The sequence below is a fragment of the Sus scrofa genome, chromosome 1 (genome assembly GCF_000003025.6).
Source record: "Sus scrofa isolate TJ Tabasco breed Duroc chromosome 1, Sscrofa11.1, whole genome shotgun sequence".
NCBI classification, from domain to species: domain Eukaryota; kingdom Metazoa; phylum Chordata; class Mammalia; order Artiodactyla; family Suidae; genus Sus; species Sus scrofa.
In genome coordinates, this window is record NC_010443.5 from 215,085,714 (window position 1) to 215,106,256 (window position 20,543).

A 20,543-nucleotide genomic window follows, 5' to 3' on the forward strand; every position below is an offset into this window, starting at 1 on the left:
GCAGGACACTGGATATACCACCTGTCCTTGGGCTTCTCCTGTCCATCTCAGCAGGTATCACATGGGACTCAGCAGGAAGGACTCACCTGGTACATGTGGGCAACATTTGATCCAAGATATTTTGCCCCGTAGAGTTTGCCATCGGGCCACTTGACTTGGACGACTTCTCCCTCGGCAGGAGGGCCTAGCTTCACACAGTCCCGGCTCTGCAGAATAAACAGAGTTAGGCTTTTCAAGGCAAGTGTCTAAGTGACTGCCTTCAGAACTCAACAAATGATGAACTCCTGGCAATTAAAAGGAGTTATTGCCTCTGCTTTATGGATTATGATCTTGCATGAGTGTTCAGGGGAAGAGATATGAGCCAAAGGAGCACTTAAATATTCAGCCTACATCATAAAGTTGTAAAGGAACCATCATAATCCAAGAAGGCAAAAACACCACCATTTACATTTGCTATCTGACAAAGAATTGTTTAGAGGGTAAGTAAAATATGCATAGAAACTGCTTTGGCTGAGAAATAGACCAGCTAATGATTTATAACACCTGACATTTATACAGCATTTTGCAGTTAACAAAATGCTGTAACATACATCTCATCTGATCTTCATAATCACTCCATGAGGTAGGTAATTATTAATTACCCCCATTTTACTGACGAGGAGACTGAGCCTCTAAAGCTCAGTTGTCAGGTCTCTGGAGACCCGAAGCTGCATAGGAGCAGAGCTGAGTACACCCAGGTGGCATGGGGCAAGGGGAGAAGCACAGTGTCATCACAGCCAGTAGCCCCTGAGGAAGCAGAGAGGGAAAAATGCAGGGAGAGTCTGCAGCATGGCAGGTGAGGCTTGAAGATGCCCGGACATCCCCCAACAGGCCTGCTTCCGCCTGCATCTCCCCTTCAGTGACTAGTCCTCCTCCTTCCACAGGTGGTCACAGTGGCACCGAGGACCAGTTTTTTCACTTCACATCTTCCACTCAACACTGCCTCTTCCTCAGGTAGCAACTCAGAGCAAATTCCCCACTAGATCATACTTAAAAAGTGGTCTTTTTTGGAGGGAGGTTGGGGGTGGGTATATAGTTTGCAAACTCTTGAATTCATATATATTGAAATATGACACAATAAAATTTTAATACAAAGGAATTAAACAGTTGACTACTTGGGTAATTTTTTGCACATTTAGCAATTCATGTTTTGCTAATGCTTGTATTTTACTGATGAGGCCAATCTGACTGATTGAAATGCACGTTTGACCAATCAAGCTATAAATGCAGACGGGGCATGGTTCTGTGGTTTAACTAAGAAGCACACACAAGAAATATTTAGTTGTTTTTGATTAGAAATCCACCATGCATTACTTTTCTTTATCGATAGAAATTTTGCATGATAAAGGAATGGCCCTTTTATTGTTAGGTTCATAGTGTACATGAGAGGTTCATCTTTCTCACTGCAGACTAGGCCTCCATTTAGAACTGCAGGCAAAGAAAAAAGCGTGCTCAGAGGCTCTGTAGAGTTGACAGTCCGCATATAACTTAGTCAAATGAAAATCAGTTTCTTCTTGGCCTTTGTAATATTTGGCCTTGGGCCATGTACAATTAAAAGGGTCAGATGAAGAAATGTATTCCATATATGCCCCTGGAATTATCACCTCATTTTTCATTTCCCTTCCCTTCCAAAGATGTTTGTGGTACTAAGAACACCGGAAGGCGCAGCTTCTAAATATGCACCGTCCAGTCTCCTAAATTAGGAAGCTACAGAAACTCTGGGATAACTCTGCACTAAAACCCAGATACTCTGCTAAAGCGGCAGGGAGAGAACAAGAGTATGTTTCCTCTTTCTCCTAAATATTTCCTCCATATGAAGGAAGCTCCATTAAGGTAATACTCTTGGCCTTTTTTTGTTTGTTTGTTTGTTTTTCCTCACTCTCGCATTGTCTTTCAAGAGAATAAGGAGTGACTTCATTTTATTACTGAGTTCTGAAGGAGATTGCATTTTCCAAACTATGCTCCCCAGTGCCCTGGGCACCACAACCAATTCCCAGGGGTTCTGGAGATATTTTCAGGGGAAACACAGGGACACTTGTCAGACACCCAGCTTACTACTACTACTAAACTGTTCAGTCCATACTAGTAGATGGAACTGTTAGGTATGCCTTTTGTCCTAGCAGCACTGCAAAAAAAAAAAAAAAAAAAAAATGTGCTGGGATAGCCAGGAGTTGTGAGCCAGGAAAGGGTGTAACTTCTGGCTTAAACCCTCACCTTCCTTTTCTCTTTGGAGCCATTCTGCCAGAAGAGAACTCGCTTCCTGCTCTGTTCCTTGCACAGAAAGCATCTGAAGGTGTCCTGCACCCATGTCAGTAGGAGGCCTACTCTTCAGGTGAAGTATTAGGAAAAATTCTTTGCCCACAGATGGAAACAACACTTAGCAGCACCTGCTTTATTACTAAAGGAGGTATTTTAAGTTTTCAAACCCTGACTCTGTCTCTAAATTGCTTGTCCTCAGGCAGAAAGAGATTCCCTATGTTTTCTATTGGGCCCTTCTTCAACCCCAACAGAGGCAAGTCAAGGGCTCATGGATTATGAGGCTACACTCCCCATCTACCCTTCCACCACAAGCGACCTCTAAGCGGGAGAGTTATGCCCTTAGTTTTATAGAGTGGACCTTCAACAAGGTTTACTAACTTTTACAATACCTCCCCCAAACCAATCCTGACCTGCAGTTTTAAGTACCATATCACCAAGGTGTGGCAAAGGCCATAGAAATGTGGCCTAAGCAAACTGTAAAGTATATACTGGAGGAATTTCTCCTACAAATACAGCTTTATTAATAAACTAAATGTATGCAACTTTACCATGTGAGAAACAATTTTTTTTTTTTGAAAAAGTGTTTGAAACTAAATGTTGAGATACAGTTTGGTATCTTTCTTACTAATTACCAGTGAACGCTTTACTCATAATAAATCTTAATTTGGCACAAAGTCCGTGACTCAGAGAGGGCCCTCCAGCTCAGCCTCTCCCTAACTTGGCTCAGGACTGGCCACTAAGATCACTTCTTACTCTTTCACATCAAAATCTAGAGGATGGTTAGGATGCTTCCTCAGTCTTCTTGCTTTCAGAACTTTTTTTCTTTATTCATAATGGAAGAATAAAGAAAAATAACCAACCAACTATATAAGGATACAAAATTGTCCCAAGAATCTCCCCTCCCCTCCACCACTAGGAAGAATTCTTCTCGGCCATCATGCCCTACCTTCTCACCCTTGGCCAGGTCCTTCAGCTGGAAGTGGATATGCAAATAACTTCATTTGGTGAGTATTACTTCACCAAATAACTTCATTTGGTGAGTATTACTTCACCAAATAACTTCATTTGGTGAGTATTACTCATTCTTTACATGCCAGCTACTTTCCAAATGGACTTAAGGCAGCTCATAGTAAGACACGAGTTTATTTCCATAACATCTAGTTTCTTCCATCTCGAGAAAGTGTTTCAATTCATCAGCTATCTCAAATCTTGAGTCTGCCAGAAACTTTCTATGAATACATGGAATATAAAGCATTTAAACAGGAATGGCAATAGGAGCACATGGGCTGATGAAAAGATGTGAAGACATCTATTATTTAGACTTCCCTCACCCCTCTGGTGCAACAGCTACTGGGTGTGTCTCCAAAACTGCCCCGGTTATTAATCTGACATACTGACCACCTGTGTGAGACACTGGAGAAGCCAAGGGTGTCCCCAGGCTAGGGACAGACAGAGGGCATCGTGTCCAGACTTGGAATCCTGTCACACTGATCCCACAGCTGTGAGGTGGGGGCCCCAGGGGTCCCTGCAAGGGCTGGAATCCATGTGCAGTGCATAAGCTTAGGTCACCATGATCACTTCAACAAGAACAGAATTGTTTGAGTTATAGACTGGGTTTCTGAGAAAGAGTTGATCCAGGAAAAAAACAAAAAAAGATTTCTGTTAAAAATAAGAGGACTGAAAAAATGAAATGAAATAAAATGTCTAAAGAAGAGGGGATTTAGTTTACAGAAAGCAACAGCTTGAAGGGTCTGCTTCTCTCTTAAAGGCCTTCAGCAGCTTACATTTTTCCTCTGTGCCTGAGGAATCAGACAATAGAACAGAACTTCTCAAAGTGTAGTCCCAACAGCTGAGGACAAACATTAAAAATGAAGATTCCAGGGAGTTCCCTTCATGGCTCAGCAGTTAATGAACCTGACTGAGATCCATGAGGATACAGGTTCAATTTCTGGCCTTGCTCAGTGGATTAAGGATCCGGCATTGCCGTGAGCTGTGGCGTAGGTCGCAGACGCAGATCGGATCCTGTGGTGCTGTGGCTGTGGCATAGACCAGCTGCTGTAGCTATGATTAGGCCCCTAGCCTGGGAACCTCCATATGCTGCAGGTACAGCCCTTAAAAAAAAAAAAAAAAAAAAGATAAAAAATGAAGATTCCAGCCCCCACTGACCACAGCTCTATATGACCTGGATGGTTTAAGACATTCTAGAATTTGAAATCTACTCCATCAAAGGACATAAAATGTGAAAGAGGTCTTTCCTAATGTAGTCCTTAGTGTGTTGCTGGAGCAAGTAAACACCTTTGCTGGAAGACTGCATGCATTAAAAACCACAACTAATGCATTTTTCTTGGTCGCTGTCTAGATTCTCAGAAGTCTGCCTTCACCTGACATAAATACCTGTTTACCATTTGCTGTACTGCCTCCAGGGATGTGTGAACTCCCCTGAAATCTGCAAGAGCCCTGTCCACAGGGACACTGGTGTCTGGAGCTGCCAGCAAGCCGGCAGTTAGAGCACTAAATAAATAATGTGAAAATTAAAGACAGAAATAGTCATCGTAGTCAAGAGTAGACTTTTGGCTATGATTAAGTGACCATGATTAAGCGACTTGAGATGGGCCATGATCCCAGACAAAGAGATAGTGTTATATCACATTCCTACCAATGTCAGGGTCAAACTCCTGTGCTTGCTATACCAACTCAAGAGAAAAACCCCACTGCCAGTCTGATTATTTGACTTCTGAAGCCACTGTGTTCTTGGAACTCTTACTGGGGCCTCGGAAAGGGACCTCTACAGGCAGCAGCTGTCCTTGCATGCTGGATGCCTTACCTCCTCCCCATCCCACCTCTACTCTCTCAAGTACATACCCCAGGGCAGGTAGCCCTATCAGTCTGGCTACAGCAGATGAAGACATGGTACATGAATTCCAAGTAGTTAATCAGAATATAGTTTGGAGCCTCTGACAGTCCCCCTTGACGAAAATGTTTAAGTGACTGGAAGCAAACTGATGCCAGCAGCTGCTGGTATTTGAGGGATAATCACCTGCTCGGTACTGGATTTTGGGAGGGATTAACAAGAATGCCGGTCATGCGCTAATCTTACTGGCTATCTGTCATCTGATCCCCTATTCCCCTTCAGTCTCTGTGGAAGGTAGAGCTCACCTGCTATTATAGGTGCTGGACAGAAAATGCCAGATACACCCTTGCCCAGCTTCCCTGGCAGCATATGCCTGGACTGGGACCTGGCCAATTGTCTACACACCTGTGGAGGATGTAGAACCTGTGACCAGAGATGTCAAGAGCAGTGGAAGGGAAAACACTCTCAGAGGTTGGTGGCGGTGACAGCCGTGGCAGCTCCCATGTGCTGATGGCAGAGCCTTAGTCCAGGTGGACCATAAGGGGGACAGCTGGGTCCTTCCTGGACTAGGTCTGGCCTGGTCCTCTCAGCTCCAGCTGAGCAGCCTCTCTCGCTCTCACCTGTTTTCTGAACTTGTTTTTTGTTTGTTTTGTTTTTGGTATTTCTGGAGACACTATGGGCTTCCTAATAACTGTCCACTCAGCCTCTATAGAGCCTAAATCAGTTACAGTCAGTTTTTGTTGCTTGCCACCAATAACCCTGACTGATAAGTAATGGCTGGTGTGGGTGATGGCAGATCTCTCACAAAGTGGGAAAAAATCCCTTTGATTTAACAGTGGAATATAAAACTGGAGGGCTTCCCAAGCCACCCAGTCCTCATTCTAAGGGCCTATAAAGAACACTATACCTCAAAAAGGACAAAATATATTCAGGGCACTACCCATGTGTTCATGGGGCTCAGCCCCTGATGATGTATAACTGTCCCCAAGTTTTCAATACACTCCACAGTCTGAAGATGTACCCCTGCAACAGTAGCCTCTTTAGAGGGAATCTCAAGAGGACTCCTTTCAAAGGGATGCACCACATTTGCATGGATTAAATTCTGGACTACTGACTATAAGTCATAAGAATTTACTATCAACCTTTATATAGAAACTAACAAAATATTTTAATATAATTTTTCTTAAAAATAACGTTTTGTTCTGAGTTTCTACTATATATTTCTTCAAGTAAGTTAGAGATTTTTTTTTTTAAAGATAGGAAAACAAATTTAAAATAATCCACATTGGAGCTCCCGTTGTAGCACAGCAGAAATGAATCCACGAGGACGCAGATTCAATCCCTGGCCAGCATTGCCACAAGCTGCAGTGTAAGTCACGGATGCGGATTGGATCTCATGTTGCTGTGGCTGTGGCATAGGCTGACAGCTATAGCTCCAATTCAGACCCTAACCTGGGAACTCCATATGCCATGGGAGCGGGCCTTAAATAATAATAAAAAATAAAATAAAATAATCCAAATTTCCATCACCAGAAGAAAATGCTGTTTACCATTTGGATTTTTCTCTATGCATCTTTGCATTTTTTTTTTTTTAATGTGGGCCTCCTTTAGAGTTACAGCGTTTTCTCTCCTAGCTACAACCTTTATTTTCTTTCATACAAGAGCACCACTAACCTCTCTGAAGAAGCAGGTGAGGCTGCTTTTGTGAAGAGCTCACATTGCAACTCCTACCATGGTTCTCACTCTTTGCATAGCACTTGGAGGGGAGGGGTCTTTCTTTCTTTCTTTCTCCATTTCTTTCTTCTTTTTTTTTTTTTTTTTGGCTGCACCCACAGCATACAGAAGTTCCAGGGCCAGGGATCAAACCCACACCACAGCAGTAACCAGAGCCATAGCAGTGACAAAGCCAGATCCTTAGCCCAGTGAGCTACCAGGGAACTCCAGGAGGGGTCTTTCTATTGTGGTAAAATGGGCATAACATAAAACTTATCATTTTAACTATTTTCAAGCATACATTTTAGTGGCCTTCAGCACATTCACAATGTTGTACAACCTCCACCACCCTCCTCTCCAGAAATTTTTCATCATCTCAAACTGAAACTCCATATCCATTAAATAGTAATTCTCCATTCCCCTCTCCCCTCCCCCACCTCCCAGCCCCTGGTAACCACCAGTTTCTCTGTCTCTATGAATTTGGCTATTTATAAGTACCTCATGTAAGTGACACATATATTTTTCCTTTTGTGTACATATATAATTTTGTAGCTTGCTATTTATTACCTATAATTATAAGGATCTTCTCAGTTATTATCCTTTAAAAACTCTATTTTACCAAATATATGGAACAATATAGATATTCTATAATTAATTTAACCACTCTCATATTGTAAATTATATAGGTCATTCCAATCTTCCCCTATCTATAATACTATTGTATATTTTTCTCTATAAATCTTCATCCAGATTATTGATGGCATTCTTAGAATAGTTACATAGAATTGGAATTACTTGGTGAAAAGGTATATCAACTATTTATAAAGTCACTTTCATCAACTCTGAAAAATTCACCATCAGACTTGCTTCTCTAGTGCAGTAAATCTATTCTTAGCCACTAAAGACAATTGTGCTTCAGTCAGTCCAAAGTGGGTCCAAGCTAAATGCCCTCCCCAGCCATCTGATGCTCAGCCAGGTTGAGAAGCTCCATGCAAGAAGATTCTGTCCCAGCATAAACTATATATTCTATGAATGAGGAATGAACTAATTCCATGCTGTTTCCTCTCTCTGCAGCTTTTCTATGGTGACAGCCTGCCAACAAACATACTTCTTATCTACGTTCTGTGCTAGTTCTGAAACACAGTCATTTCAGCTTGCAGGTTAATGGATTCAGGCCAACCTGCTTCCACACCAATACTCATCATTCTAGGAAAACTCCCTGTTTGATTCCAGTTTCCCTTTTATAATGGTTTTTTATTTTTATTTTTTAAGGGACACACGCACAGACACATGCACATACACATACACACACGTGCATGCACACACTTTCTGTCAACTAAGATGCTCTGGTTATCTCTGTTAAGCTGGAGAGGTGCCCTCCTTATTCCCTCAGCCAAATTCCCTTCCCACAGCCACACCTCACCAGTGCCCTGACACTTAACCACACTCATCTTCTAAAAGATGGAGCCTTCTTCACAGAAGGAACAGCACTGACACTCATTTGGTAAATTCCTGAGGGGCTAATTAGTTTGTTGGTACACACCTTCCCTTCTGCTATCATCCAAGAGTGATCATGATGCCTGGTGAAGGTACTGAAGTACTAGAGATGGAGGTGGTTTTATTGTTCTGAAAGTTCCTACAGTTAAGTCTAAGTTTGGGGTGTTTTTTTTTTTTGGGGGGGGGGGTTGTTGGCCACCTTGCAGCATATGGAGTTCCCAGGTCAGTGATCAGATCCGAGCCATAGTTGCAACCTAAGCCACAGCTGCAGCAACACCAGATCCTTAACCCACTGTACTGGGTGAGGGATTGAACCTGCATTCCAGTGCTCCCAAGGTGCCACCAATCCCATGGCACTACAGCAGAAACTCCAGAAGGTCTAAGTTCTAAAAGAAGTCATATCTTTTATGTTATTACAATAAGGTGAGATTCTGGCTTTGGAAAACTTTTTAACATCATAGAAAAAAAAAATAAAACAGGCAGTTTCTTTTGGGATTATCTTTCTGGTTCTTTGAAGTGAGAAAGTCTAAGAAAAGTCAGTAACTAGAATCAGAGGTGACACTGGGGAGTTGAGCTGACCTGACCTGTGAGAGAGGGATGTAGGAGGCAGTGAGCATGTGTGAGCAGGAGTGAGAGGCTCTGAAGTGCAGGCATGGAGCGCCCTGCATTTGCAGAATTGAAGAGTTTGAATGGAACCAAAGGGTCATTTGTTCACCCTTCCCACCTTTGAGAGACCTCTCCTCTTTCCTTTCCTGCTTCTTCTCCCTCTCTGCCATGTACTGAGTGTCTCCTCCTTGCCTGGCACTGAACCTGGCCTTGGGGAAACAGAAATGGTCCTTTCGGAATCTTTCCTCCAAGGAATTCAGAATCCAGTTGGGAACTCAAACGTATTCATTTGAATATCTACAATATGATATGCTGTATGTGCTAATAGGTGGGGACTCTGTGCTCAGGACTCAGGCTCGCGTGACATTAGCTGTGTCCAGGGCTCTCTCCTTATAACTAAACAAACTCCTCAGACCTTCCCCTCAATGTTAATCACCCTCCACATGAAGCGAGTTGATCACAGAATCCCCATCAGCACTGCCCTGCATTCCTCTGGCTAGGTCTGTTTGCACACTCTGTGAGCCATGCAGAGAGCAGTGACATAGCTGTTAAGGGCTGGCATTGGGGGAGCTGGCAGCTCCCACGACATTTTGTGGGGATCTCTGCTGGGGGCTCTGGCAAAGCATCTTGATTTACTGGGGCTCCTATATGTTGTCAGGCTACCACACTGACTATGTTGAGTGGTGTGGCCAAGCCAGGAGGACAGAACTGCAGCCAGACCCTTTCTCTGCCTCTCGAGAGTGTTCTGAAATAATCCCACCAAGATCCCTGGGCTGATTCCCATCACACCAGCAGCCAAAACAGGAAATCTTTCCAGTTCAACCCCTAAAAGCTCCAAAAATACAAACAACTTGAAAATGGGATTTTTATGGTGAAAGCTTTCTGATGCTTCTTCTTAGATCCTTCTTTTAGTAACCTCTCCTTTTATAAGGAATGGAAGATGTACCATTTCCAAGTAATACTGCGAATCCTGTGCTTAGGGACTCTTTGGACCAGAGAGTTGTCTAAAAATGACTAGCTACCAATGCCAATAATAATAACCACCTCCACAGTCATAAATACTACCTGAGTGTTTATTATGCACTAGGCACCATGCCAACTGCTTTATACAACATATTTCAATAATTCCAACAATCCTAGTATTTGCCATTATCTCTGTTTTATGGAGAAGGTAACAAGTGTCAACTCCCTTGCCCTGGGTTACAGAAGTAGTTACAGAGCAGAGATGTGCACTAGGTCTGTCTGCTACACACTAGTTCCCATCTCAGAGAGACAGCCAACACTGCCCCTAAGGACTGCCCCTAGGCCGCCTGCATCCTCCTGCTGCTTTTCTTGCAGACACCAATGACGATAAGCCCCAGAACAGTACCTTCTCATACTCAAAAAAGGCAAAAATTTTCCATCTATAGGGATAGGTCTTTCAGCATTTTTACAATTGTTAATAGAGGCTAAAATGCATGAGGGGAACAAAAAATTTTATCATGTTAATAAAAATGTATGTTGCAAGACAAAAAAATTCAGGGCTTGAGGTGAATTTCTCTGTATGGTTCTAAAAATAAATATCAGTTCCAAAAGCTGGAGGAAAAAAAAGAAAAATGAAGAGAAAGACCAGAAGTATGGTGGGGAAAGAAGGCCATCCTAGGGTCATATGTCATGACAGGGGCTCTGTGATCAGACAGCCGCTGGTGTGCACGCAGCCTCTGCACACTGCCCTGCAGTATGTGTGTTGTATCCTGGCACATGGCTTGGCTTACTGATGCCCCAGGGTTTGCAGCGATGCTGCCCGGGTCAAAGGAGAGCTACTACCATGCAGAAGTGACTTTTACCTCTTTATGTCCCAGTTACCTCATCAATAAAATAGGGATAATAATACAACATCATGGGGTTGTTGGGGAAATGAGAGCTAATATACATTTAAGAGGAGAGAACAGAAAAGCCAATCACAGTGGCTGGCAGCTGGTGAGTTTGAAGTGAACTGTGACTGGATTTAATTCATATCAACAGGGAACATCTGGAAGATGCTAGGGAAGGAACAAAAAGCCTTGGGAGAAGATGGCATTTGGCATTTAAAATCATGAAGAAAGAACACTCTAGAAACCAAGACTCTATTGCAAGATGATCAGACAATGTTACCCTCGCTGAAATCCAAAACAACCCAGTGGGTAGAAAGGCAGGTGTCACCTCCCACACAGGTAAAGCAGAACAGTGACATGGCCCAGGTCACCCAGCTAGTCTGTAGACAAGTGGGCAGTCTTTCAACTCAACTTGAAATTCTTAAGCATCTCTTGTGTTCTAGGAACTGCAGGATTGGTAGTGAGACAAACAGGTGTGGTTTTTTATGTCATGCAAATCTTTGGTAGAAAATGCAGGCATTAAACTAAAAAAGTAATAATGAAAAAGGTAAGAATTATCTCACAGAACTTAACAGAGGGATTATTAGCACACTATGTGGTTATTATATCCCAAAGAGCCTCAAGATGCCCCCAAAGATGGGAGAACTAAAATGAAATGCTGACACAAGATTCAGAAAAAATCCAGATAAGGAAAATCAGGAAAAAAGGGTCACTATATAAAGAGATCTCAGAAGGGATCAGATCTTTAAAAAAAAACAAAAACAACAAAAAAAAAACCACCTTTTTTTCTGCTTGTAAAAATAAGACATGCTTATATTGAAACTATAAGAAGGTGATAAAGTTGAAAATCATAATCACCTGTGATTGCACTCTCCAGAGATAATCAGTAACATTTTGATGCATTTCCTTTGAGGACTCTTCCTTTGCATATTTATATTTTTATACATAATTGAGATCATACTGTATAGATAGTTTTGAGCCTGATTTTTCCATTTATTATATAGTATCATTAAATATCCCCTGAAAACATGACTTTTAATAGCAGCATAAATAATTCATTTAACCTTCCTCCTAGCTGCACTGGTAAGTGTTCAGTGTCCAGAGTGAAAAAGCAGAGTCGTCACATTTGCATGGACAGTTTGGGTTTCAGAACACAGTTCATTCTTACACCTGAGAGTAATATTTGAGTGGAAGAGTATCCCCCAAAATTTCATCCTGAGAGTGTTCTGGAGAAAGAGCATTCTGAAAACTACTTTATATTCATTAAATTAAATCATTCCTTCCCTCAACAAATATGTATTAAGTGATTGAGGTAAGAGAACTGTTTTGCTTGGATTTGAGAAGACTCAGGAGGAACCTGAGAGCATGTAAAAGCTGCCAGGAAGAGAGAATGGGGGTATCCAGTTGTGCTCTAGAGGTCAGAACCTGACTGATTCTTGGTGTGTTTCAGGGGCAGTATGTAGACTTCACATAAAGAAGCCAATGCTTCCTAATAGTTACAGCAACGAATTGGTAGTGAGCTCCCTGCCACTTGCAGTGTTCAACAGCAGGCCTGAGAACCACTCTCCAGGGGTAAGGTGTGAATACTTGCTGCAGAGAGTGGAGTTTGAGGGAGTCACAGAGGAAGGTCAGTGGAAGGGAAGAGGGAGTTTTAAAGGTGGCAGTGGGAGGGAACTGCATGCTTAGCCCTTAGCCTGTCTTATTACGCAGCAGCCCTGAACTGGACCAGGGTTACTCAGAACTTCTAGACATGAGACCTTTTGCCTAAGATTCTCTCATTGAATAGCCTGCCCAAGTCTCAGTGGAAGTTACAGGCAGAGTTAAAGTTAAGATTGTGGTTCCTAAATTTCTCAAGCCCTTGTCTAGTGCCCTTCCTCTTTCACAAAACTTTTGGGATCAGAGAATGCAAAAAACAAACAAACAAAAAAGCAGACAATAATCTTTCTCCCAATCTAATCTCAGTCACTCTCTGACTACACTCCTTGAGCTCTTTATACATCAGCTTCCTGTATGGCCAAGGGCAGGGAGCATCCTTCCAGATCAACATCTCAAAGAGGGGACCTATTCACACAGCACTACCTCATTCTCTGGGGGGCACAGAGAAGGTCTGTTCTAACTTGACTAGGAAACTCACAAATGGGTAAAGCAAAAGCACAGAAGTGATTAAAGATGGGTGGGGCCTCTGCCTACTGCTGTGGAAAAGCTACAAAGCTTCTGTGGTAAAAGGTATAGCTGCAAAAAAGCATTGCAGTGTGTAATAAAATATGTCAGGGATTAATTACTCCTGGGCTATGGGCCTAAGAAGAGCTCAGCCCTCTGGTCTCTGAATGGTATTACAATGTATAAGTGGCAGGCCATGTTGCAGAACGGGGCTATGTGTCTAACAAGCTGAGCTGGCCCAGCATGTGCTCCATCACACGACCACGCAGGTAGGTGATTATCAAGACCTGGGATCAGGGAACAGTTATGTGTCCATGTAAATGAGTGGACTGTGGGCCAGGGGCACATTCTAATGCTTAGAGTCCCAGATGATTATGGGTGACCCAGTGTGTTTCTCCTCTGCCAGAAACAGAAGAGGCCCATGAGATTTCCTAGGCCAACATCCCATTTTGAAGAGAAGGACTGAACAATGAAATGACTTGCCCAGAGTCACAACTCACCAAGAGCTGGCTATAATTTAATTTTGCATTTCACAGCCTAGCAGTGCAAGATTTTGAGCAAATGAGTAACATCTGAGGAGGATTTTAAACCAAAGATTAAAAGGGAGAACCAGGAAGGGGTGAAGACAAACCTAAAGATTTGTGAGAATAGTCTTTGTCAAAAAATATCAGCTTGTCTTACATTAAATTCAGAAGCAGAGGAGGCCCAAAATGTATCTATGTACAAATGAAGTAATCCAGAATTTCCTCCAAGTTGCAAATGTGCCTGAGTCCAGCAATAAAATGTGAACAACTCATTCTATAAATATTTCCCCTGTAAGCTACTGCTTCTATCTCTGTTAATTCCACATGTCCTTCCTCTCAGATTTGATGCAAATGCATAAATTTAAACAATCATGTTCATAACAGGCTGTTTTATGAAGAACAGGACTGTGTAATTACGACCAGCCTATTTCCATGGAGGCCAGTCTGTCACAAACGGTATGCAGATAAATAAGATGGCTGAGGAGAGGACAATCAATCAGTCTATTTACTAAACATGATTACCCTTAAAGGGAAGTCAGAAATTTCAGAAATTCCCCAAATGATTCTTTGGTTGTCAAAGAGCTGTCAAATCAAAATAATCTTAATGTGCTATTAAGGAGAATTTTGTTGTTTGTAGGTTCTGGAGAAGAATGAAAATGATATAGAGATAATACACTATTGTCAGATTCATCAAAACAAGAGCTTTTAATCCAAAGGCTTAAAGATACACTAGAGGAGGGCAGTGTATTTTGCTTTACTGACCACACTCAAGCAGCAATGCCTGGCTCAGAATTACGCTGAAGATTATGTTGCTCTTTTTCTGATAATGAACCTTTGAAGTAGGAATCTCTCTGTTCTTTTCATGCTGAATATCAATCTTTATTTGAGGCATGATTCTTGTTAATATCTGACTTGCTTAATGAAATCTAAGCAGTCAGCTAATTTATATTTCAATTACGATATGGTCTTTTTTTTTTTTTTTCTCATCTCCCTCCAAAAACCCAGGTTTTATTAGCATCCTCAGCCACTTTCCTTGAAACAGACACCATAGTTTTGAACTGATGTAAACTAGCATGTACTGGCAACTCTGAACCAAAAACCTGCCAAAGGGAGAGTCCCAGGGTACAGAGGCATCTGTAAAGGGGTGTCAGCAGAGGTGATGCTCAAGCCAGAACAGTGGGCACGGCTTTTATAGGTTAAACTAAGAAGAGAGAAAAAGGACACCAGAATGATACTATGAAAAAGTAGACCTGGAGACAGAGGAAGATAAAGGATAAAAGGAGATGGCTTAGCCACTAAATGGTTTTAAACATCTATCACTAAGCACCAATCAGCAACAACATTAAGAGTGCATGGAATGCGATTCCTAGCTTCAGTATGTTGCTAGGTGAATTCAAATACACAGAGATCTCCATGCACATACACACACATAAAGACTGTATATGTATTTTTAAAATCCTGGGAGGACATATAAGTAGCAGGTGGGGCTGTACCCAGATGTGGGGTGCTGCAGAAACTGCTACTTTTCACTGCATATCCTCTTCTTTTTTGTGAACTTTAGCCAGCCAGAGGAATTTTATACAAAACACTGGGCATAAAGATTGTTAAATATTTGCCAGTAACTCTTATTATTACTTGTTAACTACAGAGAATTTGTCTATCAAAATAAGTGAATGATCCTTCTCCTTTAAAAATGGTATATGAACCCCCAAAATGAGGGATGCTCAAGATTCTGGAAGGTCATGCAGTCCATTTCCTTCAGAAAAACAAGAGCTTTTCCCGGGGTCCACAGCCAGGGAGCCCTGGGAAGGGAACACGAAAGGCAAAGGGGAAGTAAAAATCAAAGAGGAGAGTGTACAGGCTCTGTGGACAGCAACAGGGCTGAGGTGGGGGGGCGGGCGGGGGGCAAAATCAGGCCAATGAGTGCTGAGGAGAACTATGGAGTAATGAGCTATACCATGAGGTCATGTCTACAAATGTGCTATTAGGCTCAATTTAAAGGTCTGTGTATCAATATGGAAGCCCAATAAAGGGTAAAAATGACATCACTTTGGGTGGCCGTATTGTCATACTGAATAATTACTTGGTCAAACACTATTTTATCAAGTGTGTTAGAGATAGGTAATATGGTGTGGCGGGGGCAGGGGGAGAAAATATCCACTTAGAGAAGAAAACAAAGTGTCTGACCTTGCCATTCCTTTAATATGGGATGTCTGTTCTCACACTGAGACCTGGGGCCTTTCACTCAGTGTCCATTCCACTTTGTGAGAGACAAACAAAACAAAACAATCCATGCTTTGCAACCCCAGGGTCTTGGGATGGCTGTAAATGCAGTAGCTGCTCTAGAAGGAAAGAAACTTCAGTATGGCCAAGTGTTTACTTATAACCTTGGTCCTGAAACTTGGGCCTCCTTCCTCGTGGCTGAGCAAGCCAGACCCTGGAAGTCATTCTGACACCTCTTTCCACCACTGGCTGACTTCTCTTGATTTCACCTCCTAAATGTATTTCAGATCCTTCTACTGCTCCACAGTGCAAATTTCATCATTACTCCTCTGATCTACTGCAAAGCCCTCCTAACCGGCCCCTAGCATACACTGCAGCCCGTTCTCCAATTCATCTTTTCCACTAGAACCAGAGAAAATGCTTCTTAACAAATCTCTTCATATTGGCTGATGCTTAGGACCATCAATGGCTCCCCCTGTCTTTGAGTAAAGATCCAACCCTATCCCAGCCTAGTCTGCACCTTTCCTTCCTCTCCAGGCCTCTCACTGACCTCTCCCAACAGGCATACTTACCTTCTTCCTTGCTCCTTCCTGCAAAGAGCCTTTGTGCATGCTTTGCTGGAACACTTTCCTCTGCCCTTTGTCTAGTAATGCATCCTGTAGATCTTGGCTCAAGTCACACTGATCACTCATCTACATAAGGTTTTTTTTGGTTACATGTTCTTAAAGGATTACATTCCTACCCCTCCAGGACTTAGCTCAGTTTGAAGTACATTGCTATTAGTGTGACTGTTGTTGTTACTTTTTCTCACTAGACTATAAATTCTATGAGAGCAAAAACCATTTCAGTTTTATCTCTCATCATCATACTTCCAAGGCCCAGCACAATGCCTGGCAGGGAGCAGGGGCTCACTGGAAGCAAACTTTTTAGTAAGGCTCCACTTATTTAAGAGTAAGATATTCCTCAGCTGGAGCGTCCATAAATCACCCATGCAGGTACCCAGATGTGGCTTATCAAAGGCCTGGCCCTGCGGGAGTTCCTTTTCTACAAAAGGAAGGGCCTCCTGGGGAAGCACCAGCCTTCCACACTGACACAAGCCCCTCACTTTAGGAGAAGAAAGAGGACTTGAGCATCACTCACACTGTGTCCCATCCTCATTAGACTTCTCCTGCAGGGAACCCACTCTTAGATATCAGTTAGATGTTTGCCCTTCTAACTTCCTGCAAATAGAGAAAAAACAAAACAAACAAAACCCTGTAGAAACATAACTAATGACATGGGGTAAAGTTTTAATACAAATATAGGAAAGGGATTTTATTAGAATTGAAAAAAATTTTAAAACTGCAAATAAAATGTTACATTTCATACCATACCAAGTTCTCTTATAGTTCCTTTTTCTTTCTTTCTTTTTTTTTTTTTTTTTTTTTTGGCTGCATTTGCAGCATGTGGAAGTTCCTAGGCCAGGGATCAAACCTATGCCACAGCAGTGACCCAAGTAGCTGAAGTGACAATGCTGGATCCTCAACCCACTGACATTGAAATTCCTATAGTTCCTATTTTAAAAGGGCTTCAGATATTGTCTGCTTATAATGCAATGACTAAGCCTGGTTTGTTTTGTGATAATCGTTTATGGTATAAATCAGATAAACTGCTTTAGAAGATTCAATGTTATGTTACTCCCTCAAAAAAGAGGATATCACATCTAATGGAATCATTGGGTCAGATTACATTTAATTTAAGACATAAGGGTAAATACCAGGTTTGTTTTAAAAGACAATAATCTATTAAGTATATACTTATAACTATACTACTAGAAAGATGCATAATTTTACCTCTTCCTTTTTAACTGAGTTATTAGCCATTAATCTGAAAAAGACATCTTTTTCAGCATTAATTATAGAAATTTCCAAGTAGTGGAAAACCCTACTTGGCTATGAAAAACCATGTATAAAACATTATTCAGCACATTGTACTATTATAACATTTAGGAAAAGTTAAACATTCTTTATGTTTAATGGCACTGGATAAAATATCTCAGAAGACTTTCAAACATAGTATCTTCCATTTCACAGAAGCTAAGAAATCAGATGGTGTGGGGCAATTTATTTGTGGGAATGTATACAACCAACAAAGGTTATATAGCAGGTCACAAATTCCAGGATTTTCACTTAATTTTTAGCAGAGAACATTTCCTGACTGTGGGAAAGATCAGAAACTGAGGGAAAAATAATACTCACTCCATTCTCTCTCCATATTTCCTCCTCTCCCTTTACTCACACAGTCTGACCTTAAAATACAATTTGATTAATGAAACAAAAGGCAAGATTTTTTACTGGTTCTCTTTCATCCATGAAAATCAGTGAACCTCTTTCAAGCAAGGTATGAAAAGTAAGTGAAAAAATGGATAGTGCCAGTCCATCAATAAGAAGATAGTATTGGAGTTCCCAGTGTGGGCTCAGTGGGATAAGGATCCAACTGCAGCAGCTCAAGTGGCTGTGAGGGTGTGCGTTTGATCCATGGCCTGGGAACTTCCATATACCATGGATGTGGTCAGAAAACAAAAAAAAAAAAAAAAAAAAAAAGAGAGAGAGAGAGAGAGAAGTATTGACTTCTTCTGGATATACTTATCAAACAATAAGTTCACTCTTTTACCAAAATAATTTAAACCCTATGGTCAAATAGAAACATAAATTCTGCTGATTTATGAACCCAATATCTTCCAAAATGTGTCACCAATTTATGTGTCAGTGTGTTCGCACCGGGGTTGGACAAAGATGAAAGATAACGTAAAAGGGCTTGTAAACAGACAGCTCACTGTTGCCTACTTGCCTCAGGAGGCTCTCTGTGTTAGCAATGTATTTCAGAAATTGTATGCAGAACATTGTGTACAAATGCGCTACAGGAAGGTTCAGCTCTGGAAAATTTAAGGCATTTATGAAACATGGATGATTATACCACATAATATCTAGGTTTGAGATCCAAACAGTATCTAGGTTTGAGATCTAAGTGAAGTTAGAGCCAAGAAAAGACTGAAGAGTTTGAAACCTTCCAATCACAGGCAGCTAGTGTGCCATTTTCATTTAAAAAGAGGGAGAGGAGCCAACAATAATCACTATCATTCTGATACTACGACGTGAAGCAACACTGACATCCGGCCACATGTTTATTAAAAGGAATAAAGAATTTTCATTTTGTTTCCATTTTCAATTAAATGTTAGTTGATTCAGACTAACTCGGAGATTTAGAAATGATGGCGCTGATACTCAAGTTTGGAGCTGAACATTCACAGCGGAGCCTGCTAAGAGCACTGGTGACTTTTTGCAACAGCCCTGTTCCCAGGCACACATGGGCACCAGCAGCTACAATGAGACCAGGGTCCCTTAGCCCTCTTAGATTTCTCACTCTCATGGCAGTGGGACAGTACATAACATTTCACTCCATCTGAACCAGTGATTTCAAATTTTTTCAAGGCTAGAGACCTTTAAAGAAATCTTAGGTGAATAGTGCTGCAATGAACATGTGGTGCATGTGTCTTTTTCTTTTTCTTTTTTTGCTTTTTAGGGCCACACCCGCAGTATATGGAGGTTCTCAGGCTAGGGGTCCAATCGGAGCTATGGCCACCAGCCTACACCACAACAGCAAGGTGGGATCCAATCGAAAGCGGGAACCCCAACATGTGTCTTTTTCAAGGAAAGTTTTGTCAGGATATATGCCCAAGAGTGGGATTGCTGGGTCATATGGTAGTTCTATGTATAGTTTTCTAAGGTACCTCCATATTGTTTTCTATAGTGGTTGTACCAATTTACATTCCCACCAACAGTGCAGCTATAATGAAAAAAACAAAAATCATTATAAAAAATAGATAAATAAAAATCAAGGAAAAAATAAAATAAAAAGAAATTTTAGGTAGAAGCCAAATACCAAAGGAGCAATTGCTGGAGCACAGCCCTGCTCTAAGGATAGAACATGCAATGTACAATATGAATTTGGACTTAAATTTTAAAATGATTCTTGATATGAACTATGGATTTTAAAGTAACATACCAATTGTCAAATTGATGACTTGAATATGTGATAGTTATTAATTTATTTAGTCTTTAATTCAACAACTATTTATCATCCACTTACTATAAACCAGACCCTGTACTGAGAACTAGGTATATAACAGTAATCTAGTTCCCATCGAGGCACAGCAGAAACAAATCCAACTGGGAACCACGAGGTTGGCTGTGTGTTCGATCCCTGGCCTTACTCAGTGTGTTAAGGATCTGGCATTGCCTCAAGCTGTGGTGTAGGTCACAGACACGGCTTGGATCTGGTGTGGCTATGGCTGTGGCTGTGGCACAGGCTGGCAGCTGTAACTCTGATTAGACCCCTAGCCTGGGAACCTCCATAAGCCATGGGTGTGGCCCTAGGGGAAAAAAAAGCAGAAAAAAACAAAATAAAACAAAACAGTAACTCAAAAAGACATGGTCCTTGATTTCAAGAAGCTCAAAGTTTAGTGGAAATCATATATCAAACATATATAAAACCAGGATAAATGTTATGACAAATTCAGGTTTAAATGGAAAGTCTGGATGGTAACTTCTCTGGGTAAGCACTTCATTGATTTCCCCTATATTGCTATAAAAAAATTATTTCCTTTGTGTATCTCTTTCTTGCTTCTTTCTTTCTCTGGAAAAACAAAACATGTTCTGGTTTTAAATATGATCTTGGACTAATTTAAAATATATCAAGAATTTCTTAGGTCTATAAGCACATTAACTACATTTTAGATTTTAGATCTCATTGCAGATGGAACCCCCTTCTTCAGCATTT

At 41.4% G+C, this 20,543-nt stretch overlaps 1 protein-coding gene across 2 annotated transcripts in view; it reads right to left on the reverse strand.

Annotated features, from left to right (window-relative positions):
• KDM4C (lysine demethylase 4C) overlaps positions 1–20,543 on the reverse strand; it is a 436,444-nt gene that overhangs the window by 14,379 nt on the left and 401,522 nt on the right. For both annotated transcript variants that reach the window (XM_021063858.1, XM_021063862.1), the window contains one exon: positions 87–206. In XM_021063858.1, the coding sequence (XP_020919517.1) occupies positions 87–206 (120 nt within the window). The remainder of the gene's footprint in view (positions 1–86; positions 207–20,543) is intronic.